Source organism: Anolis sagrei, chromosome 7 (assembly GCF_037176765.1).
Source record: "Anolis sagrei isolate rAnoSag1 chromosome 7, rAnoSag1.mat, whole genome shotgun sequence".
In the NCBI taxonomy this organism is placed as follows: Eukaryota; Metazoa; Chordata; class Lepidosauria; order Squamata; family Dactyloidae; genus Anolis; species Anolis sagrei.
In genome coordinates, this window is record NC_090027.1 from 21882112 (window position 1) to 21908951 (window position 26840).

The window sequence follows — 26840 nt, forward strand, 5'->3', positions numbered from 1 at the left end:
TTTGTTTTGTTTTTTCCCTTTGTGGTCAACTGTGAATTGCACATATGGTATTTCCTGCGCCTGCGCAGACAGTTCGGAATCTTCTAGAAAACTTATTAGACACTTTTAGGTGGTAGCCACGCCCACTCTCCCCTTGAGAGTATATATATAGCCAGTGGGAGGGGCTACTACCTCAGATCCTTTCATCCGCCACCATTGCAGCAGCTAGGAATGTGTGAATTTTTACTATTTTATTTTTAATTTTTATGTTACTTTAATTTTATTTGTTTTATTTTTTATTTTGTCGTGGTTATGGTATGGCATGTTGACCACCCCTTTCTTTAAGACTTGTCCCTCATGTGGAGGAGTGACTTGAGAAACTCCAAGTCGCTTCTGGTGTGAGAGAATTGGCTGTCTTCAAGGACGTTGCCCAGGGGACGCCTGGATGATTTGATGTTTTTACCATCCTTGTGGGAAGCTTCTCTCATGTCCCCGCATGAGGAGCTGGAGCTGACAGAGGGAGCTCATCAGCTCTCTCCCCGGATTTGAACCTGCGACCTGCCGGTCTTCAGTCCTTCCAGCACAGGGGTTTAACCCACTGCACCACCAGGGGCTCCGGTGGTGCAGGTCTGAGAATGCTTCTTCTTATGGCAGGTGGCAGTCGATGTGTCCCTTGCGTCAGTTCAAGAAGCTCCCTGAAGAGGTGGTGAAGAAAATTGAGAAGAAAAACTTCCCGTTCGAGCGGCTGTATGACTTAAATCACAACGAAATAGGTCAGTGGAGGGCGGGTGGATTGGTTTGTGAACATTTGTGCATTTAAATCAAAATCTCTCTCTAGTTTGAAGAAGGTGGGTTTCAGATCCAAGGCAGGCTGCCCTTGAAATAGGCAACTTCAGGGCCAACAGTTCTATTCCTCATAAGGACTGCATAGACTGCACCCAGAATTCCTCTCTAGTTTTGCTTTTGGTTATTTAGGGCTGAATAGTGGAAAGGGTCCCTGGTTATTATCTGCTTGGGAAATGGGGCACATAATCATGTCAGAAATATTAAAGATTAACTAGGTATTTTTAATTACAAAAATATGAGCCGAACACTGAAAGGGTTAAATGGACACAATGTCTCAGCAAAAGCTGTAGTTCAGTATAAGCAGGTGTGCCTGTAGCTTAGTAGCCTCAGTCTGTGAGAGGTCTATGTGGAAGAAGGACCTTAGTGTGTTAGTAGGCCTCTGTATGAGAAGGCCTCAGTGTGTGAGTTTGCCTCAGTGTATGAGAGGTGTCAGTTTGAGAGAGCCCTCCGTGTGAGAAGGCCACAGTGGGAGAAAGGCCTCAGTGTGAGTTAGGCTTCAGTGTCAGTAGGCCTAAGTGTGTGAAGGCTGCTGTGTGTATAAAACTGCATAAAGTTCCTGTGTAACTTCGGTGTATGAAGAGGCTCTGTGAGAATGAAGCTGTTTATCTGCAAGAGAAAGAAGCCCAATGTGGAAGCAAAGAAGGAAGTATAAAGAACTTTGTTCGTGTTCTGGCAAATTGTGCAACCAATGGGACACATAGCACAAGCCGATAAAATCAAACTTTTTGTAATAATCAAAAATGAGAGTAGCACAGTTTAAATAAATTTTAATGCTGATTTTAAATATGTCTTTATTTTTTTCCATCACATCAACTATTAAAAATACGATGAATGGTACATTACAGTAGATTACTGTAAAGTCTGTACATTTCACATCATATTAATGTAACACAAGCCACAAATATTTTTCATCAGATATAATTTCAGGTCATTCTTACAGAGTTTTTCCCCCTTAATTCAGATCTGTGTTTATTTTTTCTCCTATGTGTAGTTTTTACGATGAGGCTTATTGAATATTTAATGCATTTATGTACTGATATCAATAGATTCTAATTAACCAAAAATTAACCGATATTTTTCATCAGATATGATTTCAGGTTATTCTTGAAGAGATTTTTGCGCTGAATTCAGATCTGTGTTTATTTTTATTTTTTCACATATAGTTTTTGCGATGAGGCGAATTGAGTATTTAATGCATTTACGCACTGATGTCAGTTAGATTCTATAATTAGACCTCCTTTTGTTGACACACGTGCCCTACTGTCCTTTTGCGCTGAATTCAGATCTGTGTTTATTTTTTTTCTATCACATATAGTTTTTGCGATGAGGCTACTTGAATAATTAATGCATTTACACACAGATATCAGTTAGATTCTATAATTAGACCTCCTTTTGTTGACACACTTGTCCTATTGTCCTTGCTCTACTGTTGTTCCTCTGCAGGGGAGCTGATTCGGATGCCGAAGATGGGGAAGACCATCCACAAATACGTTCACTTGTTCCCCAAACTTGAGCTGTCGGTCCACTTGCAGCCAATCACCAGGTCTACTCTGAAAGTCGAGTTGACTATCACCCCAGATTTCCAGTGGGATGAAAAGGTAACACAAGTAACATGGAGGAGGCTGAAGAATTGATAGTGAGAAAAGGCTTCTTGAGTTCTGATAACAGAGCAGGGGATGAAGATTAGCACAGTTAGGCATGTTTGCGCTCCTGAAGTGAAGGCCTTCGGTCTGACCTTGTTCTCTCTGCATTGCTCTCAATCTGTCCCCCCCCCCCCCCCTTCTCTCTGGATAGGTCCATGGTTCATCAGAGGCCTTCTGGATTCTGGTTGAAGATGTAGACAGTGAAGTGATCCTACACCATGAGTATTTCCTCCTGAAGGCCAAATATGCCCAAGATGAGCACCTCATCACCTTCTTTGTGCCAGTCTTCGAACCGCTTCCCCCACAGTACTTCATCCGAGTGGTGTCCGATCGCTGGCTTTGTAAGTCTCATTCTTGGCTTCTTTGGCTGACCTTTCAACATGGACGGTGGTTTGCCCTGCACAGATTAAGCCTCTTTATTGTCTCTCTCTGGCTTGTCCTTCGTAGCACATGCAACACATATCTTCATGTCTGCTGATATAAACACATGACATACAATACAGTACAGTACAGTACAGTACAATACAATACAATACAATACAATACAAAACTTTATTACAGTCACTGACCAGCACAAAGCAGGGCTGTTGCACTCCAGGTCATGAAAAAGCCTTCTGACTTTAAAACACACCACCAGATGCTTTTGTCATTATCTACTGACAGTTTTTCTGTGCTTGTTGATTCTAGCCTGCGAGACCCAGCTGCCCGTCTCCTTCCGACATCTAATCCTTCCTGAGAAGTATCCCCCGCCGACCGAGCTGCTGGACCTGCAGCCGCTGCCTGTTTCCGCTTTACGAAACAGTGCCTTTGAGAACCTCTACCAGGACAAGTTTCCCTTCTTTAATCCCATCCAGACCCAAGGTGAGAAGTGCATGAAGTGCATGTCAGTGGGATATGGAGAACCCAGGAAAAAAGGTGTCTTGTAGGTGGGATTCCAAGAAAGAAGAAGGTCTATGGTGGATGTTTGGTGGCATCCTATAGTTAGGATCAAGTGAGGCAGAACAGCATGAGGCATCGACACAGCCAAGTTCTCCATCATGTTGTCGTTTCTGAGTTATAGCAACCCTAAGACGGGGTTTTCTTGGCAAGATTTGTTCAGAACGGGATTGCCTTTGCCTTCATCTGAGGCTGAGAGGATGTGACTTGCCTAAAGTCACCCTCAATGGCTGAGCAGGGATTCAAACACTGCCCTCAAAAGTTGTAGTCCAATACTCAAACCTTACATCCCATTGGCTCTCCAGTTTTCTTGTAGTCACAAAAATTACGCCAATAGACCTATTTGCAGCAATTTATTATTTATTAATTTATTTGCAATGCATGACTAAACTGTTCCGGCCCAGCTTATCTGTTTGAATATATCTCCCGCTAAGATCCACCTCGGAGATTAAGATCTTCTGGGGAGGCCCTGCTCTCGATTACACCTCCTTCACAAGCACAACTGGTTGGGACGAGAGACAGGGCCTTCTTGGTGGTGGCCCCTCAACTATGGAACTCCCTCCCTAGCTAAATTAGATCGCCCCCCTCCTTCCTGACCCTCAGGAAGAAAGTAAAAATGTGGTTATGTGACCAAGCTTTCAAACAGTACCGTTCTTAGTGCAATAAGAAAATAAGGAATAGTGAGTGGACCAATGGAACAGATTTGATTTTGGAGGGCATGATTTTAATAACTGTTTTTAAATAACGTTGTTTACAGCTGGGTTTTAATATAAATGTTATTGTATTATTGATATTTAATTTTTATGTTTTATGTCTAAATGTTATTTTATGTTTTATGTTTAGATATGGTTCGGTTTTTAATTTATAGTTATATGTTATTATTTTTCGGTTTTCACATGTATGTAGGGCATTGAATTTTGCCTTTATTATGTTGGAAATTGATTTGAGTTCCCTCGAGGGAGAAAAATGTTATATAAATGTCGTCAATAATAGTAATATGAGATGACATCAAATCCTTCTTCGGTGTTGCTGGGCAGGCATTTTACTTGGTTTTTTCTTATTTAGTGTTCAACACGGTCTATAACAGCGACGAAAATGTCTTTGTGGGCGCTCCCACCGGCAGTGGGAAGAGCATCTGTGCTGAGTTTGCCATCCTGAGGATGCTGTTGCAGAACTCAGAGGGTCGCTGCGTCTACATCACTCCCATGGAGGCCCTTGCCGAGCAGGTACTAGGCCTCCTACTTTACTATTTCCCCAGAAGAGATCCCTCTTTAGAACAGATGTAAAACTTCTGGAACATGACCATATAACTGAAAAAACTCATAGCAACTTAGTGATTCCAAGTTTCCAAGTTTATTTGATGCTTAGACCTTAGGTCATTCACATATAAGGCAAACAAATAAATACATGAAAACCAGATTATTAAATCTATATAAATAAAAAAGTAATGTTTGTTTGTGGGATTAACATAATTCAAAAACCGCTGGACGAATTGCCGCCAAATTTGGCCACAAGACACCTACTAACCCAAGGAGTGACCATCACTCAAAAAATTGATTTTGTCATTTGGGAGTTGTAGTTGCTGGGATTTATAGTTCGCCTACAATCAGAGAGCATTCTCAACTCCACCAATGATGGAATTGAACCAAACTTGGGACACAGGACTCCTGTGACCAACAGAAAACCCGAGAAGGGTTTGGTAGGCATTGACCTTGAGTTTGGGAGTTGTAGTACACTTACATCCAGAGAGCACTGTGGTCTCAAACAATGATGGATCTGGACCAAACTTGGCACAAATATTTGATATGCCCAAATATGAACACAGATGGAGTTTGGGGAAAATAGACCTTGACATTTGGGAGTTGTAGTTACTGGGATTTATAGTTCACCTACAATCAAAGAGCATGCTGAACCCCACCAACGACAGAACTAGGGCAAACTTCCCACACAGAACCCCCATACTTAATGCCATCCAGTCCAACTCCCTTCACCAGGGCAAGAAAATGTAATCAAAGCCCTCCTGACAAAGAGCCATCCAGCCATTGATGTAGATAGATAGAGATATATGTCAGCTCACTGCAGCTGCTCCCAGATGAAGACATAGGACGCGTTCTGGTATCACTGGAAACTTTACTGTAGGAATCATTGACATACGAGAAGTCGAGTGCCTGACCGCAGCTCGTACTCCCTTATATACAAATAGTGAGGCAAAGCTTCAATTTCCGGGGCCCCACCTACACATAAACAAAGAGCCAGAGGGGTACCTGTGTATCTGCCATCAGTCACCGCTGTGATAACACAGGCATAATTCCAGAGGGCTGGAAAATATAGGTTGCTTACTGTAACCATAGTTTCCCGTGTGGTCACCTGTGAATTCGCACATATGGTGGTTTTTGCGCCTGAGCAGACAGCTTCGGAACCTTCTAGAAAGCCTTAGAAACATTTTGGCAGTAGTCCTGCCCACTCTCCCCTTGAGCATATAAGTAGCCAGTGGGAGGGGCTACTGCTCCAGTTCTTCCGCCGCTAAAGCAACCAGAAAAATGGAGGCATGACCACAGCAGGGAGGATGGGCGGGGATGTGCGATTCACAGTTGACCACGATGGGAAACAGAGCATAGCTATCCCCATTTACAAAAAAGGTGATAAACAAGATCCCAACAACTTACTTACTAACTTACTTAGGTGATCCCTCATTATCCGAATAGTCACCCTCTATGGCTGAGCAGGGATTCAAACACTGCCCTCAAAAGTTGTAGTCCAATACTCAAACCTTACATCCCGTTGGCTCTCTGGTTTTCTAGGATAATCTTCCAAGATCAGTGTACTGGTGGGTCCGTAGGTGACTGTGGAGTCCTATTCTTGATCAGCATGTTCTCCCCCAGAGAGGGCATTGGTTTCCAGGTGGAAGGCGGTCCCAGTCGGGGTTGGCTTGATTCGCCCTCCTCTTGGCATGTTTCTTTCGCCCTCCATTCGTGCCTCTTCAAATTCTACAGCACTGTTGGTCACAGCTGACCTCCAGCTGGAACGCTCAAGGGCCAGGGCTTCCCAGTTCTCAATGTCTATGCCAGAATTTTTAAGGTTGGCTCTGAGCCCATCTTTAAATCTTATTTCCTGTCCTTCAACATTCCATTTTCTGTTCTTGAGTTCAGAGTAGAGCAACTGTTTTGGGAGATGGTAGTCGGGCATCTGGACAATGTGGCCGGTCCAGCGGAGTTGATGGTGGAGGACCATCGCTTCAATGCTGGTGGTCTTTGCTTCTTTCTGCACGCTGCCATTTGTCCGCTTGTGTACCCAAGGGATTTGCAGGATTTTCCGGAGGCAGCGCTGATGGAATCGTTCCAGGAGTTGCATGTGACGTCTGTAGACAGTCCATGTCTCGCAGGCGTATAGCAACTATAGCAACAACTATCGCCTTATTAGCCTCTAAGTTATATAGTAAACATCTGTTAAACAAATTAGAGGACTGGGAATTTAATAACCAAATCATTCACCCTGAACAGGCTGGTTTCAGAAAAGGACAGAGTACAACTGACCAGCATTTGACCCTGTATTTCTTAGCCCAACAAGCCATTGCTAGACCTACCAGTGATTCCAGACATGAAACCCTTCAACAACAGATTTAAAACAGTTCATCTTCCCATAGTTTGCATATTTGGAGGAATCTAATTCTGCAGAACTGGAAGAAGAAAGTTGCATAATTGTTGATTTGCATCCTGCTAAATATATGGTTTCACTAGAAGCTAAAATATCTAAAAGGCTATGCACCAAAAGGGAGAGTATGGCATTGAAACTGCTCTGAGGATTTCAGCTCTTTCTCCTGCCTTGGCAGATCTACCTCGATTGGTACGAGAAGTTCCAGGAGCGTCTGCTTAAGAAGGTGGTTCTTTTGACTGGGGAGACCAGCACCGATCTGAAGCTGCTGGTCAAAGGCAATATCATCATCAGCACCCCTGAGAAGTGGGATATCCTCTCCCGGCGCTGGAAGCAGCGCAAGAACGTGCAAAACGTCAACCTCTTCATCGTGGACGAAGTGCACCTCATTGGCGGCGAGAACGGGGTGAGTCATAGAATCACAGTTGATTTGAAAGTAGATATATGTGTTTCTAATGTTTGTGTATATTTATAGTGTTATGTCCCGGCATTGAATGTTTGCTGTATATATGTTATTGTGTCAGGAGCCAACCAAAACTGTTGCATTGCATTAATAACAGACATCTGGCAAACAAACAAACACAAAGTTTGCAGACTTGGTATTCTATTAAATGTCATTTGACCAGTAGCTGGCCACTTGGAGTGCCTCTGGTGTTGCTATAAGAAGGTCCTCCATTGTGCATGTGGCAGGGCTCAGGCTGCATTGTAGTAGGTGGTATGTGGTTTGCTCTTCTCCACACTCGCATGTCATGGATTCCACTTTGTGGTCCCATTTCTTAAGGTTGGCTTTGCATCTCGTGGTGCCAGAGCACATCTGTTCAGCGCCTTCCAAGTTGCCCAGTTTTCTGTGTGCCCAGGAGGGAGTCTCTCATTTGGTACCAACCATTGATTGAAGTTCTGGGTTTGAGCCTGCTACTTTTGGACTCTCACTTGCTGAGGTGTTCCAGCTAGGGTCTCTGTAGGTCTTAGAAAACTATTTCTTGATTTAAGTCTTTGGTGTGCTGGCTGATACCCAAACAGGGGATGAGCTGGAGATGTCACTGCCTTCGTCCTTTCACTATTGGTTGCTACTTTCTGGCGGATGTCAGATGGTGCAATACTGGCTAAACAGTGTAATTTTTCCAGTGGTGTAGGGCACAGACACCCCATGATAATGTGGCATGTCTCATTAAGAGGCAAATCCATGTTTTAGGGTGGTGAGATGTGTTGCACACTGGGCATGCGTACTCAACAGCAGAGTAGCATAGCGCAAGGGCAGATGTCTTCACTGAATCTGGTTGTGATCCCCAGGTTGTGCCAGTCAGCTTTCGTATGATATTATTTCTAGCACCCACTTTTTGCTTGATATTCAGGCAGTGCTTCTTGTAGGTCAGAGCACGGTCCAGGGTAACTCCCAGGTATTTGGATGTGCTGCAGTGCTCCAGTGGGATTCCTTCCTTCCCAGGTCATCCTCAGAGCTTGGGATGCTTGTCTGTTCTTAAGACGAAAAGCACATGTCTGTGTTTTAGATGGATTAGGGATCAGCTGGTTTTCCCTGTAATAGGCAGTAAGACCACCTAGAGCTTCTTCTGTTCAACCATCTCAAAGCTTCCTAATTGAGCGGTGATGGCACAATCGTCAGCATAGACGAAACTCTCTGTCAGTGGCTGGTCATTTGTGTAAATGTTGAACATGGATGGAGCAAGCACGCTCCCCTGAGGCAGGCCGTTCTTCTGTTTCTGCCATCTGCTTCTCTGGCCCTGGAACTCAACAAAAAAGCTCCTGTTTTGTAGCAGATTTCCTATGAGGCGGGTGAGGTGGTCGTCCTTTGTGATATTATACATTTTTATCAGGAGGAGGCGGTGGTTTACAGTCTCATAAGCCGTTGACAGTCTGGATGGCCCACCAGGTTTTTTTTTTCCAACTCTGGGATTCTATGCTTTTATGAATGTAAGCTACTGAGAAAGAAGGGCAGCTGAGAAAGCAGACATAGATTAACAGGTGGCACCAAGAGAGAAAACAAAGGAATGGAAAAGAGAAGGCAAAGTTCAAAGAATAAGCTTGTGTGCGCATGCTCAAAAATTTAGGCTATAAAGTTAAGCTGAGTCTCATTTTTGGTCACCCAGCAAGGTGGCTCGATCAATTGAAGTTGCTGAACTATCTCCTTGGCTTCCAGAGTTTGGTTGGATAAAAGACTCTTATGGTTTTTATGGCTAATTAATAAGAGGGAACGATAGTGACTCCCAACACTATCTTATCCGTATCCTTTTTGTGTCCAGAACTGGACAGGATCTTCATGGTGAAGACTGGAATGGGAAGACGCAAACTTTGCATCTGTGTATTTGGCATACTAATTTAATATAACTTTCTCCAACTTGCTTTTGCAGCCTGTCTTGGAGGTGATCTGTTCCCGGATGCGCTACATCTCCTCCCAGATTGAGCGTCCCATCCGCATCGTGGCCCTGAGCTCCTCCCTCTCCAACGCCAAGGATGTGGCTCACTGGCTGGGATGCAGCGCCACCGCCACATTCAACTTCCACCCCAATGTGCGCCCTGTGCCCTTGGAGCTCCACATCCAAGTAAGTTGCTCTATTTCTCTCTCCCACTCATGCTGAAATCAATTTGAAGCAGCTTTCTACAAAGTAAAACTACGGACTTAATGACTTCATATTTTCTGTATTGTAATTTTAAAATTGTACTAGCCGTCCCCTGCAACGCGTTGTTGTGGCCTAGTCTGGTGATCTGGAAAATAAAGTAATGAGGAAGTGTTGGTTTCTAATATATGTAATTTCTTTCTGCTTGTGGGTAAACAGTATTTGATTACGTTTTCTTGCCCTGGTGAAGGGAGTTGGACTCGATGACCTTGAGTATTTTCTATTGGTCATAAGGGTTCTGTGTGGGAAGTTTGCCCCAATTCTGTTGGTGGAGTTCGGCATGCTCTTTGATTGTAGGTGAACTATAAATCCCAGTAACTACAACTCCCAAATATCAAGGTCTATTTCCCCCAAGCTCCATCTGGGTTCCTAGTTGGGCATATGGAATATCCGTGCCAAGTTTGGTCCAGATCCATCATTGTTTGAGTCCACAGTGCTCTTTGGATGTAGGTGTACTACAACTCCCAGACTCAAGGTCACTTCCCACCAAACCCTTCTAGTGTTTTCTCTTGGTCATGGGTCCTATGTGCCTTGTTTGGTTCAATTCCATCATTAGTGGAGTTCAGAATGCTCTTTGATTCTAGGTTAACTATAAATCCCAGCAACTACAACTCCTAAATGACAAAATCAATTTTTTGAGTGATAGTCACTCCTTGGATTAGTAGGTGTCTTGTGGCTAAATTTGGCGGCAATTGTCCAGTGGTTTTTGAGTTCTGTTAATCCTACAAATGAACATTACATTTTTATTTATATAGATTGTGTGTGAATAACAAACAAAAACAAAGATCAAGTACAAATCTAGACACATAATAAAAGTGAAAATATGTGTGTATGTGCGGGAGGTGTCTATTTACACAGACAGCCTTTTGCCTCCACAAACAGTTAGAACCCACAGTGCTGAAGTGCCACCAAAGCCTTCCCACAAGGACATTGCAGGTTATAGTGAGTGCCAAGAACATTTAGCCCAACTCCTGCTAATGTCTTCCCCAAACACCATACTGCCCCCGACCCAAGTGAAGGCTTTCATTCAGGGACAATTTCATGCTAGATGTTCTGTTTTTCCTCCAGAATGGACATCCCAGGGCTCCTTTCTCTCTCAATTGGTGTGAAATGTACATGATCCCTCCCACTGCCTCTCCTTTAACCCTTTAATTGAGGCATCAGTAGGTTAAATATTTTTTATTATTTACATAAAACTGTAATTTAAGGTAAGACTGTCCAACTCTGATTAAACCGTTATTCTAACCTTTTTCAATGTAAATGTGCTTACGTATCCTTCCAATAATAAAGTAATAAATGTAATAATAATAGAGTAAATAATAAATGTAATACTAAAACTAAAGTAAAATAATAAATTTAATAATATTAATAAATAATAAATGTAATAATAGAGTAAATAATAAATGTAATACTAAAAATAAAGTAAAATAATAAATGTAATAATATTAATAAATAGAGTAAAATAATAAATTTAATAATAACAATAATAGTGCAAATAATAAATGTAGTAATAATAAATAGAGTAAAATAATAATTAACAATTATTTCTGAGGTCCTCCCTCAGAAAGTAGATTCTACTCTCTGATCACCAATCTTCTTCCTCCCTCCCTCCCTTTCAGGGTTTCAACATTAGCCACACGCAGACCCGCCTCTTATCTATGGCCAAGCCGGTCTATCATGCCATCATGAAACACTCGCCCAAGAAGCCAGTCATTGTATTTGTGCCGTCGCGCAAGCAGACCCGCCTGACGGCCATTGATATCCTCACCACCTGCGCTTCCGATGTCCAGAGACAGAGGTAAGGACTGATGATGACTCCATTCCTTTCTGAAATGTCTGCTGGATTTTGAGAATCCAGTGTGGATTCTCTGGGGCAGCATTCTAATGCAGCTAGTGTTCTGACATAGATGTGATTACCAAAAAGCAGGAGTGAAAGGTGGATTCTTGGACAGTAACTATATCCCTCTTGCCTATGAACCACCTTAAGTCGCCTCTGGCTGAGAAAGGTGGTATACAAATGCAGTAAATAAATAATAATAAATATGGTTGAATCTGTGGGGCCAACTGTAAAAGCCAGGCGATGACATAATGAAGCTGTTCTGTTCTGCTTACTAGCAGGCAGAATGTGTAGTTCATGCTTGGGAGCCACAGAAAGGGAGTTTGGGGAACAGTGTAGGCAAAATGGGGGTTGGGTTGTTGTAGGTTTTTTTGGGCTATATGGCCATGTTCTAGAGGCATTCTCTTCTGATGTTTCACCTGCATCTATGTCAAGCATCCTCAGAGGTAGTGAGGTCTGTTGGAACTAGGAAAATGGGTTTATATATCTGTGGAATGACCAGGGTGGGACAAAGAAATCTTGTCTGTTGGAGCTAGGTGTTAATGTTTCAACTCCTGCAATTCCTAACAGCCTCAGGCCCTTTCCTTTTCCCCTTCAGTCACTTAAGTGGCTTTGGGGGCGGGGAGGAAGAGGTCTGAGGACTTGTGGGAATTGAGGTCCAAAACCCCTGGAGGGCTGAAATCGGCCCATGCCTGCTATATAATCTTGCACCTGCATTTATTAACATACTAGCTGTCCCCTGCCACGCATTGTTGTGTCCCACATGGGGGTTCTGTGTGGGAGGTTTGGCCCAATTCTATCGTTGGTGGAGTTCAGAATGCTCTGTGATAGTAGGTGAACTATAAATCCTGGCAACTACAACTCCCAAATGTCAAGATTCTATTTTCCCCAAACTCCACCAGTGTTCACATTTGGGCATATTGAGTATTTGTGTAGAGTTTGGTCCAGATCCGTCATTGTTTGAGTTCACGGTGCTCTCTGGATATAGGTGAACTACAACTCCAAAACCAAAGGACACGGCCCACCAAACCCTTCCAGTATTTTCTTTTGGTCATGGGAGAACTGTGTGCCAAGTTTGGTTCAATTCCATCGTTGGTGGGGTTCAGAATGTTCTTTGATTGTAGGTGAACTATAAATCCCGCAACTACAACTCCCAAATGACAAAATCAATTTTTTTTGAGTGAAGGACATACATTGGGTCGTTATGTGTCTTGTATCCAAATTTGGTTTCAATTCGTCCAGTGGTTTTTTAGTTCTGTTAATCTTACAAACGAACATTGCATTTTAATTTATATAGATGGCTAGTACATAAATCCCACAATCAATAAATCTCACCAACCTCTTCTTAATTAATAAACCCCGCATATCCCATACAGTTAGACAAATATTTCCCTATCAAATTAATCAATTTGTCAGTTGTCATCAATTCACACATTTTCGTTAGCCATTATTGTAAACTCTAGACATTTTCCATCTTGAGACAATCCATATGCTGCTTCTTGGCAGGTTCCTGCACTGTACGGAGAAGGACGTGGCTCCCTATCTGGACAAGCTGAATGACAACACCCTGAAAGAGACGCTGGTCAACGGGGTGGGCTACCTGCATGAAGGACTGACCGCCATGGAGCGAAGGGTCGTGGAGCAGCTCTTTTCCTCAGGTGAAGTGGCCATGATAGCCGAGGCGGAGAATGAAATGCAGTAAAGCCCGTCCCCGACTTACAAACATCCGACTTATAAACGATTCCTAGTTAAGAACGGGGCTGAGACAACAGGAAATGAGAGGGATCTCCCCTTCGGAAGGAAGGGAAATCCACTCCTGAAAGAGTTATAATCATGGGAAAATGGGTCTCCATTTAAGGTTTCTCTCCAATTCTTGTTTCCAAAACAAGCTGTGAGAAATATTTAAAATTAACTAGGTATTTTTAATTAAAAATGTGAATCAAGCACTGAAAGAGTTAGTAGGCCGAAGCCTGTTAGAGTCAGTGGGCCAAAGCTGGCGTCACCCTGAGGAGAGTGAGTAGGCCGTGTTAATTTGCCTCAGTGAGAGAACTCCTCAGTCTGTCTGAGGAAGCTTGTCTGTGAGGTAAACCTCTGTGTGAGAGAAGCCTCGTGTAAAACCTCCAGTGTGAAGGCTGCTGTGTGTAATGCTACTATGTATTTGTTTATTTGTGTTATGGAAACCCTGTTCTTGTAAATAGTGCAACCAAATTATTTGACTCCAAAGAAAAACCTCCTTTGTGCTCTTCAGGTGCCATTCAGGTGGTGGTGGCCTCGCGCAGCCTCTGTTGGGGAATGAATGTGGCGGCTCACTTGGTGATTATCATGGACACTCAGTATTACAACGGCAAGATCCACGCGTGCGTAAATACTTCTTCTGTGGGTTCTGGGCCCCTGAGAGACTAGGCTAGAGAGGAGATTTAGTGGCTTACAGTGGGATTTTGAGAGACATGAGGCCAGAAAGTGGTCATCCCATTCGCCTAGAGGTGCTCAGGGAGAGATACTTCCATCCCTGAATATAATGACTGGGCATTATGGGGCTAGGAGGCCATATTTGAGAGACAACCACATATTTGAGAGATCTTCCCCCTCTGCCTCTGTTCGCATGATGAATTCTGCTCCTCTCTGTGTGCCAGGTATGTGGATTATCCCATCTACGATGTGCTGCAGATGGTGGGTCATGCTAATCGGCCATTGCAGGACGACGAAGGGCGCTGTGTCATTATGTGCCAGGGCTCCAAAAAGGTGAGTGAAAGGCATGTGTTTGCTGATTTAAAGCCATTCGGAATTGCTGAATGTGTTGGCCTATTCCCTCACCTTGTACGTTCTTTAGAGCAGGGCTTTTAAAACTTCCACCCACAACCCCTTTTCGCCTGAGGAATTTTTGTGCGACTTCAACTATAGGTACATACCGTATAAATACTTGAGTATAAGCGGAGTTTTTCAGCCCTTTTTTAAGGCTGAAAATGCCCACCTCGGCTTATACTCGAGTTAAGGTTATTTATTATTTTACTCTGTTATTATTATATTATTATTATTTTCATTTATTATTTTATTCTATTATTGTTATTAGTAAAATTATCACTGTACACTATTATTGTTATTACATTTATTATTTACTCTATTATTATTTTATTACATTTATTATTTTACTCTATTTATTATTATTATTACATGTATTGTTTTACTGTATTTCTTATTAAATTTATTTTACTCTATTATTGTTATTACATTTTTATTTACTCTATTAGTTTTGTTACATTTATTATATTGCTCTATTATTAGATTTATTATTTTACTCTATTATTATTATTACAGTTATTGCCAACTTTAAAATTGAGGCAAGGGGACCCCATTTAGGATTGGGACCCACAGTTTAAGAAGCAGTGCTTTAGAGTATAGTAGCCCTTACACATTTGTGTGTATGTTGAGGGCTCCTAGGGGTACAGAATCTCCAGGAGAATGGAGAAACAATGAATAACAAAATCATTGAGATTTATTAATTATTATTATTATTATTATTATTATTATTATTTTGCGTTATCTGACCGGATACCTCTATTAGAATCACTATGTTCTCCAGGGTCCTAGAGATTCCTGGAGAGAACATATTAATCCCATCCACAAATGTGGAGGGCCAGTTGCTTATATCCTTACCTCTTCTGAATTTGTGCAGCATAGGAACCTTAAAGGCCTACACTGGGTTATTCAAAATCCCAAAACATGCATCCCCTTGGTTCCTCCTGCTGCAGGACTTCTTCAAGAAGTTCCTTTACGAGCCCCTTCCGGTGGAGTCCCACCTGGACCACTGCATGCACGACCACTTCAACGCAGAGATTGTCACCAAGACCATTGAGAACAAGCAGGATGCGGTGGATTACCTCACCTGGACCTTCCTGTACCGTAGGATGACCCAGAACCCCAACTACTACAACCTTCAAGGTAAGGAAAGAAGAAGGCCTGGAAGGTCCGATACCCACCCGGGCTTGGCTTTGTTCTCCTGCCCCAAGTGAAAGGGCAGCCAAAAGGGGAGAACAAGTCCCACATTGCTGTGCTCTTCCTCAAAATGCTCAATTCTGAAGTAAAACTTCCCTAAACATATTCAGAAATTATTTTAATCTATAACTCCTTTGACAGATTGGCTGTGAATAGAGAAAGGATTGGCTGTTGGTAGGTAAAGTGACCCTCTGTGATGTCACTGGGAAACAAAGGGAGTGAAGTGGATTAGCTGTTTCTAGGTGGCATGTGGATGAAGGGAAACGAAGGAATGAGAAAAAGAAGGGAAAGGGAGGAGGAAAAAGAAAAAGAAAGGAAGACAAAGGATAGAGGAAAAGGTATGAGGGAAGGAAAGAAAGAAGGGAAGAGAAAGGAAGGGAAGAAAGAAGATGTATGAGAGAAGAAAGGGAAAGGACAGAAGGAGGAGGGAAGGGAGGAAAGGAAAGAAAGAAGGGAAGAGAAAGGGAAGAAAGAATGAAAGTATGAGAGAAGAAAGGGAAAGGAAGGAAGAAAGCAGGAAGGTAAGAAAGGAAAGAAAGAAGAGAAAGGAATGGAAGGCAAGAAAGATGTATGAGAGGGAAAGGAAAGAAGGAGGGAAGGTAGGAAAGGAAAGAAAGAAGGGAGGGGAAGAAAGAAGGTGTATGAGAAGAAAGGGAAAGGAAGGAAATAGGGAAGGTAGGAAAGGTAAGAAAGAAGGGAAGAGAAAGGAAGGGAAGGGAGGAAAGAAGATGTATGAGAGAAGAAAGGGAAAGGAAGAAGGAAGGTAAGAAAGGAAAGAAAGAAGGGAAAGGAAGAAAGAAGATGCATGAGAACAAGGAAAGGACAGAAGAAGGAGGGAAGGGAGGAAGGAAAGAAAGAATGGAAGAAAGGAAGGAAAGAAAGATGAAGAAGATGTATGTGAGAAGAAAGGGAAAGGAAGGAAGAAGCAAGGGAGGAAAGGAAAAAGGAAAAAAGGAAGAAAAAAGATGTAGAAGATGTCAGGATTATTCAATACTCTGACAGAAGATGTATGAGAGAAGAAAGGGAAAGGAAGGAAGAAAGACGGGAAGAGTGGAAAGGAAAGAAAGAAGGGAAGAAAGATGAAGATGTATGAGAGAAGAAAGGGAAAGGAAGGAAGAAAGACGGGAAGAGTGGAAAGGAAAGAAAGGGAAGAGAAAGGGAAGAAAGAAGATGAAGATGTATGAAAGAAGAATGGGAAAGGAAGGAAGAAGAAGTGAAGGAAGGGAAGGAAAAAAAGAAGGGAAGGGAAAGGAAGAAAGAAGAAGGGGAAGGAAGGTAAATGAAGAAAGCAAGGGAAGAAGAAAAGAAACGAAAGAGAGAGGGAGAAGGTGTGCGAGGGAAACTGAAGAAAGAAAGAAAGAAAGAAAGAAAGAAAGAAAGAAAGAAAGAACCACAAAGAGAGGTTGCCTTGGAGACACTGTGAAGGAGGCCTCCTCAGAGCTGGAGAAAATGAGAAAGTAGGTGGACAGAGGTCCCAATGACACCCGGGGAACACCAGATAGAGATGCGAGTTGTAGCTATAGAATAGTGTCAGGATTTTGCCCAAGCTCTCAAGGTGAGCAACATCTGACCTAGCGTGTTGCTTTTGCTCAGGCGTGTCCCACAGGCATCTCTCCGACCACCTCTCTGAGCTGGTGGAGCAGACCCTCAGCGACCTGGAGCAGTCCAAGTGCATCAGCATCGAGGACGAGATGGACGTGGCACCGCTCAACCTGGGCATGATCGCTGCCTATTACTACATCAACTACACCACCATTGGTAAGGCAGCTTTGTCCTAAGGCGGAGGAGGGATCTTGTGTGTTGGGTCCCCTGCTCAAGACATTGTTGTGCCTCATGCTCTCTTTTGTTGTTGTTGTCTTCTGTTATTACAAAACATTATCATTATTATTATAGAGCTGTTCAGCATGTCCCTGAATGCCAAGACCAAAGTGCGGGGCCTGATTGAAATCATTTCCAACGCCGCAGAGTACGAAAACATTCCCATCAGGCACCATGAGGACAACCTTCTGCGGCAGGTGAGGAAAGGAGGCAACGCTTCAATCTGGGCTCCAGAGAGCATACCCAGTTTTCCAAAGGGCACATTGGCCCATTGGTTCATTTAGTGGTGATCTTTGGAGCAAAACAACAGAGTTTTAGCACTTTTTAAAGTGAAGTGGGTTGACTGTTGAAGGGAGAAAGGAAGGAATGACAAAAAAGGGAAAGGGGGAAGGAAAAAGAAAGAAAAAGGAGGAAAGGAAGGAAGGAAGACAAAGGAAAGAGGAAAAGGTATGAGGGAAGGAAAGAATGAAGGGAAGAGAAAGGAAGTGAGGAAAGAAAGTGAATAATAATAATAATAATAATAATAATAATAATAATAATAAGGTTTGGGGAGAATTCACCATGATTTCTAAGATTTGTAGGTCCTGGGATGTATAGTTCACCTGCAATCTAAGAGCACTCTGAACCGCAGCAATGATGGGCCTGGAACAAACTTGGCACACAGAACCCCCATGACCAAGGAAATGTACCGGAGGTCTTTAGGGGAAATTCACCTTTATTTGGGGGAGTTGCAGTTCCCCTACATCCAGAGAGCACTGTGAACCCAAACAGTGAGGGATCTGGCTCCCCACAAATCACAGCACTTTCTACCTATCTCACCCATGAGTTTTATCAGATTCTATCCATTTTTATCCATTTATTTATTTATTTATTTATTTGATGCATTTATTAACCGCCATTCTCAGCCCTTTAGGGCGACTCATGGCGGTGTACACACATATAAAAGACAATTTACAAAGAGGCAATTACAACAACATATAAACTACATAACAATTACAAAAACTACACTAAAAATCCGCTTCATCTCATAGTGGAATCATAACCAATCTCATATTCCTTGTTCCATTCCAGTCATCTTTACCACATTGTTATAGCACTTAATTAAATGCCTTCTCGAACAGCCATGTCTTGAGGCTTTTTCGGAAGGACATGAGGGAGGGCGCCTGTCTGATGTCTGCAGGGAGAGTGTTCCACAGCCGGGGGGCCACCACCGAGAAGGCCCTCTCCCTCGTCCCCGCCAAACGTGCCTGTGAGGCAGGCGGGATCGAGAGAAGGGCCTCCCCAGACGATCTCAAGGTCCTCGTGGGCTCGTAGGCCAAGATGCGGTCCGAAAGGTATTTTGGGCCGGAACCGTTTAGGGCTTTGTAGGCCAAAACCAGCACCTTAAATTGGGTCCGGTAGCAAATCGGCAGCCAATGGAGCTGGGACAACAAGGGCGTTGTATGCTCCCTGCCACCCGCTCCAGTTAGTAACATGGCTGCCGCGCGCTGAACCAGCTGAAGCTTCCGGGCCGTCTTCAAGGGCAGCCCCACGTAGAGAGCGTTGCAGTAGTCAAGGCGGGATGTGACCAGAGCGTGTACCACCGTGGCCAAGTCAGACTTCCCGAGATACGGGCGCAGCTGGCGCACGAGCCTGAGCTGTGCAAATGCTCCCCTGGTCACCGCTGAAACCTGGGGATCCAGGCTCAACGATGAGTCCAGGGTCACACCCAAGCTGCGAACCTGCGCCTTCAAGGGGAGTGCGACCCCGTCCAGCACAGGCTGTAACCCTATACCCCGTTCGGCCTTGCGACTGACCAGGAGTACCTCTGTCTTGTCTGGATTTAATTTCAGTTTGTTCGCCCTCATCCAGACCGTTACAGCGGCCAGGCACCGGTTCAGGACCTCGACAGCCTCCTTAGTAGCAGGTGGGAAGGAGTGACAGAGTTGGACATCATCTGCGTACAGATGACACCGCACCCCGAAACTCCGGATGATCTCACCCAGCGGCTTCATGTAGATATTAAACAGCATGGGGGACAGTATGGAACCCTGTGGAACCCCACAAGTCAAAGGTTGTGGTGTAGAACAGGAGTCCCCCAATAACACCTTCTGGGTGCGGCCCTCCAGGAATGACTGGAGCCACTGCAAAGCAATGCCCCCAAGGCCCATTTCCGCAAGGCGCCCCAGAAGGATACCGTGGTCGACGGTATCGAAGGCCGCTGAGAGGTCCAGGAGCACCAACAGGGACACACTCCCCCTGTCTAGCTCCCGGCGCAGATCATCCACTAAGGCGACCAAGACCGTCTCGGTACCATGTCCCGGTCTGAAACCAGACTGTGCCGGATCCAGATAATCCGTGTCTCTCAAGAATACCTGGAGTTGTGAGGCCACCACGCTTTCCATGACTTTGCCCAAAAAGGGGAGATTGGAAACAGGCCGAAAGTTGTCCAATTTAGTGGGGTCCAGTGATGGTTTCTTCAACAGCGGCTTTATAATAGCCTGTTTTAGGCTCGCTGGAATCTTGCCTTCCCGAAGGGAGGCATTCACCACCACTGTTACCCACTCAGCCAATCCCCCTCTGGCCTCCCTTAGAAGCCAGGATGGGCAGGGGTCTAGGACGGACGTGGTGGGCCTCATTCCTCCAAGTATCTTGTCCACATCCTCGGGTTTCACAAACTGAAAAGAATCCATCAAAATAGGACAAGCAGGTGCTCTTGTTACATCCTCGGAGACTGCATTTAACGCGGCGTCCAGCTCAGAACGGATCAAGGCGACTTTGTCTGCAAAGAAACGAGCAAATGCTTCACAGCGCGTGACCGAATTGTCAGGGCTCCCGCCTGAGGTGGCGGGAGTTAAAAGACCTCTGACAATCCGAAACAACTCCGCCGGACGGTTCTTTGCAGACGCAATAGTGGCCGCAAAGAAGGTTTTCTTTGCGGCCTTTATTGCCGCGGCATATGCCCTAAGAAAGGACACAAACCGTGCTCGATTTGACTCGCTCGGATCCGAGCGCCACACGCTCTCTAGTTCCCTCTTCCTTCGCTTCATCACTGCCAGCTCCTCAGTAAACCAAGGGGCTGGTTTAGCTCGGCTACTTGAGAGGGGACGTTCCGGAGCAATCATGTCAATAGCCCTGGCCATCTCCCCATTCCAGAGAGCGACCAAGGCTTCGACATGGTCACCTACCGAGGTGGCGGGAAAATCCCCAAGAGCCGTCAGGAATCCATTCGGATCCATAAGCCTCCTGGGGCGGACCATCTTAATGGGTCCTCCACCTTTGCAGAGGTTAGGGGGCGCAGTGAGCCTAAATCTGACCAGGAAGTGGTCGGTCCATGGCAACGGAGAGATGGACAACTCCTCCACACCGCCACCCTGTTCCCATCCCTGGCAGAAAACCAGGTCCAATGTGTGTCCAGCGCAGTGGGTGGGGCCAGATATTTGTTGGGACAGCCCCATGGTTGCCATGGCAGACATGAAGTCCTGAGCCGCACCTGTGAGGGTCGCCTCGGCATGGATATTGAAGTCTCCCAGCACAAGGAGCTGTTGAGACTCCAACGCCAGGCTCAAGACCACCCCCGCTAGCTCAGGTAGGGAGACTGTAGTGCAGCGAGGTGGACGGTACACTAGCAGAATCCCTATTCTGTCCCGGTCACCCACCCTCAGGTAGGCGCATTCAAAATTTGTGGTCTGCGGGATGGGACACCTGGTCAGATGGATGGAATCTCTATAGACCACTGCGACCCCGCCTCCCCGCCCTCCGGATCTCAGTTGGTGCTGCACGGAGAAGCCTGGAGGACAGAGCTGGGTCAGATTTACTCCTCCAGCTTCATCCAGCCAGGTCTCCGTGATGCACGCCAGATCTGCCCACTCGTCCAGGATTAGGTCCTGGATCCAGGTCGTTTTTCCGTTGACAGATCTGGCGTTCAACAGCACCACCTTCAGTCCAGAGGGTCCGCTCACCTGGTTACACCAATTTACCTTAGGAGACCGATTTGGAATTGTTAATGTGGATAAATGGTCCGAATTTAGCCAAATTTGAGGTCTCCTTTTCCCGCATCTCCTCCTTCCCACCACGACCTCTATGGGGGCCCCTCGGCTAGTGGAACACCTCCCCTCCTCCGTGCCGCAGTTCATGACCAAGGTTTTAGTCTCCGGTTCACCAGCTGTTTGGAATGTTGGCGTTTTTTCTTGCCAGTTGCTTTGGTCTTCTTTATCCCCCCTCCCCTCCTCATTGTTCTTCACAGGCTCCAGCCCACTTCCTCCCCTGCCCCTTTCACCAGTCAATAATATCAGGGACAGTATACATAGAAGGGTGGGGGACCACATGGGTGAAAGCAGTACACTTCAGTAGATGGCAGTGATACAAGTGGTAAACGTTCAGCCGCGAAAGTAGGATGGTAACTAAAGTGCTAGAATCTTAAAGTGCAACAGTAGTAACTCCACGGCTACGAGCCACTAGGGCGATTCATAAGGTGCAGGATCTTAAAGTGCAACAGAAACTCAAAAACTGGCCCTCAATACTACTAAAGTGCGGCAGGAGGGATCGGGGAAGGGGTAAAGTGCAAAGACGGTTGGCAACAGAGGCAGGCGCCTTAAGGTGCTATATTATGCTCTTATTACCACATTAGCAGCAAAGGTAGAAAGGAACTGTAACTTGCAATGTTCGCAATATGTAAACACAGTAATTAAAGAGATTGGCAGTTGGCAAAAATGCTATGATTCAGATGTAAACTATCGACTGATGTAGAGATAGCGGATGGTCCTCCGGAGGTGGTCAACACAGAGAGGCGGCTGATGGAAACTCTATAACAGCAGCTATGTCCAAAAATGATTCCAGCCAACCAGCGATGGACTTATAGTCTCAATGTGGTGGTATCCTTTAGCTATGAATAGCTCAGCAGATGGAAAAGCTGGCGCGTTGGTAAGAAGGCCCGATGGAAAGTAGTCCAGGGCAGTCAAGCTGGATGGAAGGATTCAGGACCCCTGTGGCAGGAGCAGCAGCAGTCTGAGACTAGGCCAAGGCAGGTGCAACACAGCTTTATAGTCCCTCCCTCCTTGGAGGATTGCTGAGTCGCACCCAGTTGGAAAGGGCCTGGGGCTTCTCCTACTCGCAAGTAGTCCAGGGCAGCCAAGCTGGATGGAAGGATTCAGGACCCCTGTGGCAGGAGCAGCAGCAGTCTGAGCAGCATGGGCTTCACTCTCCTTGACTAAGTCTATTGCCATTTTATTATTTGTTTTTGTTATGATTTTGTTATTTGCATTTCATTACTATGTTATTATTAAGTATTTTATTTGATGTCATTGTTTTTGTTTATATGTACTTTTGCTCTGATGTAATTTGTTTGGTCTTGGCCTCATGTTAGCTGCCCTGAGTCCCTTTGGGGAGATGGTGGTGGGATATAAATAAAGTTTATTTATTACTAGCTGTACCCGCCACACGTTGCTTGCTGTGGCCAGACTTCCCTCCCTCTTACTCTCCTTTCTTTCTCTCCTTCCTTCCCCCCCTCTTTTTCTTTCCCTTCGTCTTTTTCTTTCCTTCCTTCCTTCCTTCCTTCCTTCCTTCCTTCCTTCTCTAGCTTTTTGTTTTATCGCTTCCTTTCCTCTTTGGTTCCATCCTTCCTTGTCTCCTTCCTTCCTTCCTTCCTTCCTTCCTTCCTTCCTTCCTTCCTTCCTTCCCTCTTACTCTCTTTCGTTCCTTCTCTCCTTCCTTCCCACTTTCACTTATTTATTTCCTTCTCTTCTTCCTTCCTTCCCCCTTTCTGTGTATGTGTTTTGTGTGTGTATATATTTGTGTATATGTTTTTTTTTGTAGTGTCAGTAGTGACTTGAGAAACTGCAAGTCACTTCTGGTGTGAGAGAATTGGCCGTCTGCAAGGACGTTGCCCAGGGGACGCCAAGATGATTTGATGTTTTTATCATCCTTGTGGGAGGCTTCTCTCATGTCCCCGCATGAGGAGCTGAAGCTGATAGAGGGAGCTCATCCGCCTCTCCCCGGATTCGAACCTGCAACCTGTCGGTCTTCAGTCCTGCCGGCACAGTGGTTTTACCCACTGCGCCACCGAGTGCTCCTGTGTATATGTGTATATATGTGTTTGTGTACATATGTGGTTTTGCGCATGTGTTGTGATGTGTTTTTTGTTTTTTGGCCTTTTAAGTCTCTTCTGCTGTGTTTCAATGTTTTTATGAGTGATGGTCACTCGTTGGCCTGAGAGGTGTCTTGTATCCAAATTTGGTGTCAATTTGTCCAGTGGTTTTTGAGTTATTTTAATCCCACAAATGAACATTACATTTTTATTTATATAGATTTATAAACTTGGCACACATAGCTAATATGTGGGTTTGAGCATCCACAGATGGATGAAATGGCTCTGTGCTGACCTGTGTTTCTCCCACGTCTCCAGCTTGCCCAGAAAGTGCCCCACAAGCTGAATAACCCCAAGTTCAATGACCCCCACGTCAAAACCAACCTCCTGCTGCAGGCCCACTTGACCCGAATGCAGCTGAGCGCTGAGCTCCAGTCGGATACAGAAGAGATCCTGAGCAAGGTATGGAATGGGGATGGAAACATGGCCTTTGGGGTTTTGCTGTTTGAGCCCCGAGTCCCTTCGAGGAGAGAGGATTGGTTATAAATAAAGTTTTATTATTATATTATTTATTATATTACACTATGTGACAAAAATTGAAAAATAAAATCTGTTCCTGGTTTGAAAGTGTTGTTATGTAGCCCTTACTTTGAAAGTAGTTGTTCTCCTCCAGAAACTTGGTTTTTGTGGATGCCGGAAACTATGTTGAATTGCTTGAGCTTTGATGATGAGAGATTCATTGAAAAACTAGAACAAAATGTGTTGCAGAATGTCCCGCTAAAACAGTTTAATAAACTTTCCTAATGGGTTGCTGTGAGTTTTCCGGGCTGTCTGGCCATGTTCCAGAAGCATTCCCTCCTGACATTTCACCCACATTTATGGCAGGCATCCTCAGAGGTTGTGAGGTTTGTTGGAAACTAGGCAAGTGGGGTTTATATATCTGTGGAATGATGTCCAGGGTGGGGGAAAGAACTCTTGTCTGTTGGAGGCAAGTGTGAATGTTGCAATTTACTACCTTGATTAGCATTGATTGGCCTTGCAACTTCAAAGCCTGGCTGCTTCCTGCCTGGGAGAATCCTTTGTTTGGAGGTGTTAGCTGGCCCTGATTGTTTCCTGTCTGGAATTCCTCTGTTTTCTGAGTGTTTTTCTTTATTTACTGCCCTGATTTGTTTTTTTTAATACTGGTAGCCAGATTTTGTCCATTTTCATTGTTTCCTCCTCTCTGTTGGAATTGTCTACATGCTTGTGGATTTCAATGGCTTCTCTGTGTAGTCAGACATGGTGGTTGTGAGAGTGGTCCAGCATTTCTGTGTTCTCAAATAATATTCTGTGTTCAGGTTGGTTCATCAGATGCTCTGCTATGGCTGACTTCTCTGGTTGGATTAGTCTACAGTGCCTTTCATGTTCCTTGATTCTAGTTTGGGTATTGCTGCTGCTTTTAGTGGTCCCTGTTTTCAAGAGAAAGCGAAAAATCACTCACTTAACTGCTGACTTGAAATTGTCAATCACTTCTGGCTGAAGTACTTAGCCTCACCTTCAAAAGAAAACAAACACTCACGCAGTTTTCTGGTGCCCCTAGCAGAGCGGCTAGTCTTAAACTACCGGAGTCAAGCACACACTCAGATTTCTAGTCCATTCTAAGACAAGGCTTACCTGAAGCAAAGGTGGCTTTCTTCCTCAACTTTGGTGGGAACCCAACTCCACATGAGTTCAGATGCTGGCTTATTTATTTATTTATTTACAGTATTTATATTCTGTCCTTCTCACCCCACAGGGGACACAAGGCGGATTACAATGTATATATACATGGCAAGCATTCAGTGCCATAGGCACCCAACATATTTATTTATTTATTTACTGTATTTGTATACCGCCTTTATCAGCCTTTCGGCCACACACACACACACACACACACACACACACATATATTTACACACACGCACACATATATACAACGTATATAGACAGACAGTCAGAGGCTATTTAACATTCCAACTTTTTCTGGCCACCAGGGGAGCGGTCACTTCACCGTCCATGAAGTACTTCCTCATTCCTCGCATGCTTGCTGGAGATTTTTATGGCCTTGTAAATTAGTTAAATTAGCCTCCCCACATAAGTGGTACCTAAATTTCCTACTTGACAGATGCAACTGTGTTTCGGGTTGCAAAGGTTGACAACAAGCTACACAAATTAGTCGGAAGCTCACTCCGACCCAGGCTGGCTTCGAACTCATGACCTTTCGGTCAGTAGTGAACTTAATGCAGCTGACTCTCAGCCAGCTGCGCCACAGTCCCGGTGCAGAAAAAATGGCTTCTTGCTTCAAACTACAAGAGAGGAGATTCCATCTGAACATGAGGAAGAACTTCCTAACTCTGAGAGTCGTTCAGCAATGGAACTCTCTGCCCCGGAGTGTGGTGGAGGCTCCTTCTTTGGAAGCTTTTAAACAGAGGCTGGATGGCCATCTGTCAGGGGTGATTTGAATGCAATATTCCTGCTTCTTGGCAGGGGGTTGGACTGGATGGCCCATGAGGTCTCTTCCAACTCTTTGATTCTATGATTCCTCAGCTTGGATGGTGTTTTTCCTGCATGGGAGAAGGGGGTTGGACTAGACTGGTCAATGTGGTCTCTTCCTACTCTATTATTCTATGATAAGAAATGTGTTGCTGGAGTGCCGCAATGGGACTTTGCTTCCTTTTGCAGGCCATCCGTCTGATCCAGGCCTGCGTGGATGTCCTCTCCAGCAACGGCTGGCTGAGCCCTGCTCTGGCCGCCATGGAGCTGGCCCAGATGGTCACTCAGGCCATGTGGTCCAAGGACTCCTACCTCAAGCAGCTGCCACACTTCACCTCGGAGCACATCAAGCGCTGCACAGACAAGGTGAGGGCCGGGCTAGCTGGGAGGGCTGGAGCCTCCTTTTCCCTTCTCCTCAGGCACACACCTGCCAGGAAAGCAAAGTTCTTGCACCCCAAAGCTTGGCTCACTTAATGCCTGGCCTCCTTTGCAGGGAGTTGAGAGCGTCTTCGACATCATGGAAATGGAGGATGAGGACCGCAATGCCCTCCTGCAGCTCTCTGATGCCCAAATTGCTGACGTGGCCCGCTTCTGTAACCGCTACCCCAACATTGAGCTTTCCTACGAAGTGGTGGAAAAGGATGGCATCCGCAGGTAAGGCCCGGAGTAAGGGAAAACACAGGGAGTCCTTCTATTGGGGATAATGAATGGATCACGACCTGATAGGATTGCAACTTATCAGGGATAGCAGAGTTTGAGAGGAATATTCCTTGAGTTTATTTGATTCTTTGGGCAGGCAAAGATTCAAGCAGACTTCTTTTAGAATCACTAGGTTTGTTTACTTCTAACTTCTGCATTAAGCATGTCTCCTCTCCTGCTTTCTTCTCCTATATTCTGTTCCTGTCTCTACTTTGTTGTACTGCTTAATG

At 44.9% G+C, this 26840-nt stretch overlaps 1 protein-coding gene across 1 annotated transcript in view; it reads left to right on the forward strand.

Moving 5' to 3' along the window:
* SNRNP200 (small nuclear ribonucleoprotein U5 subunit 200) overlaps nucleotides 1–26840 on the forward strand; it is a 69540-nt gene that overhangs the window by 38284 nt on the left and 4416 nt on the right. The window contains exons 26-42 of the mRNA XM_067470729.1: nucleotides 634–752; nucleotides 2269–2423; nucleotides 2620–2809; nucleotides 3156–3329; nucleotides 4470–4630; nucleotides 7234–7461; nucleotides 9422–9613; nucleotides 11308–11486; nucleotides 13032–13183; nucleotides 13774–13882; nucleotides 14159–14267; nucleotides 15275–15464; nucleotides 17112–17276; nucleotides 17412–17533; nucleotides 23719–23862; nucleotides 26101–26277; nucleotides 26405–26565. Of these exons, the coding sequence (XP_067326830.1) occupies nucleotides 634–752; nucleotides 2269–2423; nucleotides 2620–2809; nucleotides 3156–3329; nucleotides 4470–4630; nucleotides 7234–7461; nucleotides 9422–9613; nucleotides 11308–11486; nucleotides 13032–13183; nucleotides 13774–13882; nucleotides 14159–14267; nucleotides 15275–15464; nucleotides 17112–17276; nucleotides 17412–17533; nucleotides 23719–23862; nucleotides 26101–26277; nucleotides 26405–26565 (2727 nt within the window). The remainder of the gene's footprint in view (nucleotides 1–633; nucleotides 753–2268; nucleotides 2424–2619; nucleotides 2810–3155; nucleotides 3330–4469; nucleotides 4631–7233; nucleotides 7462–9421; nucleotides 9614–11307; nucleotides 11487–13031; nucleotides 13184–13773; nucleotides 13883–14158; nucleotides 14268–15274; nucleotides 15465–17111; nucleotides 17277–17411; nucleotides 17534–23718; nucleotides 23863–26100; nucleotides 26278–26404; nucleotides 26566–26840) is intronic.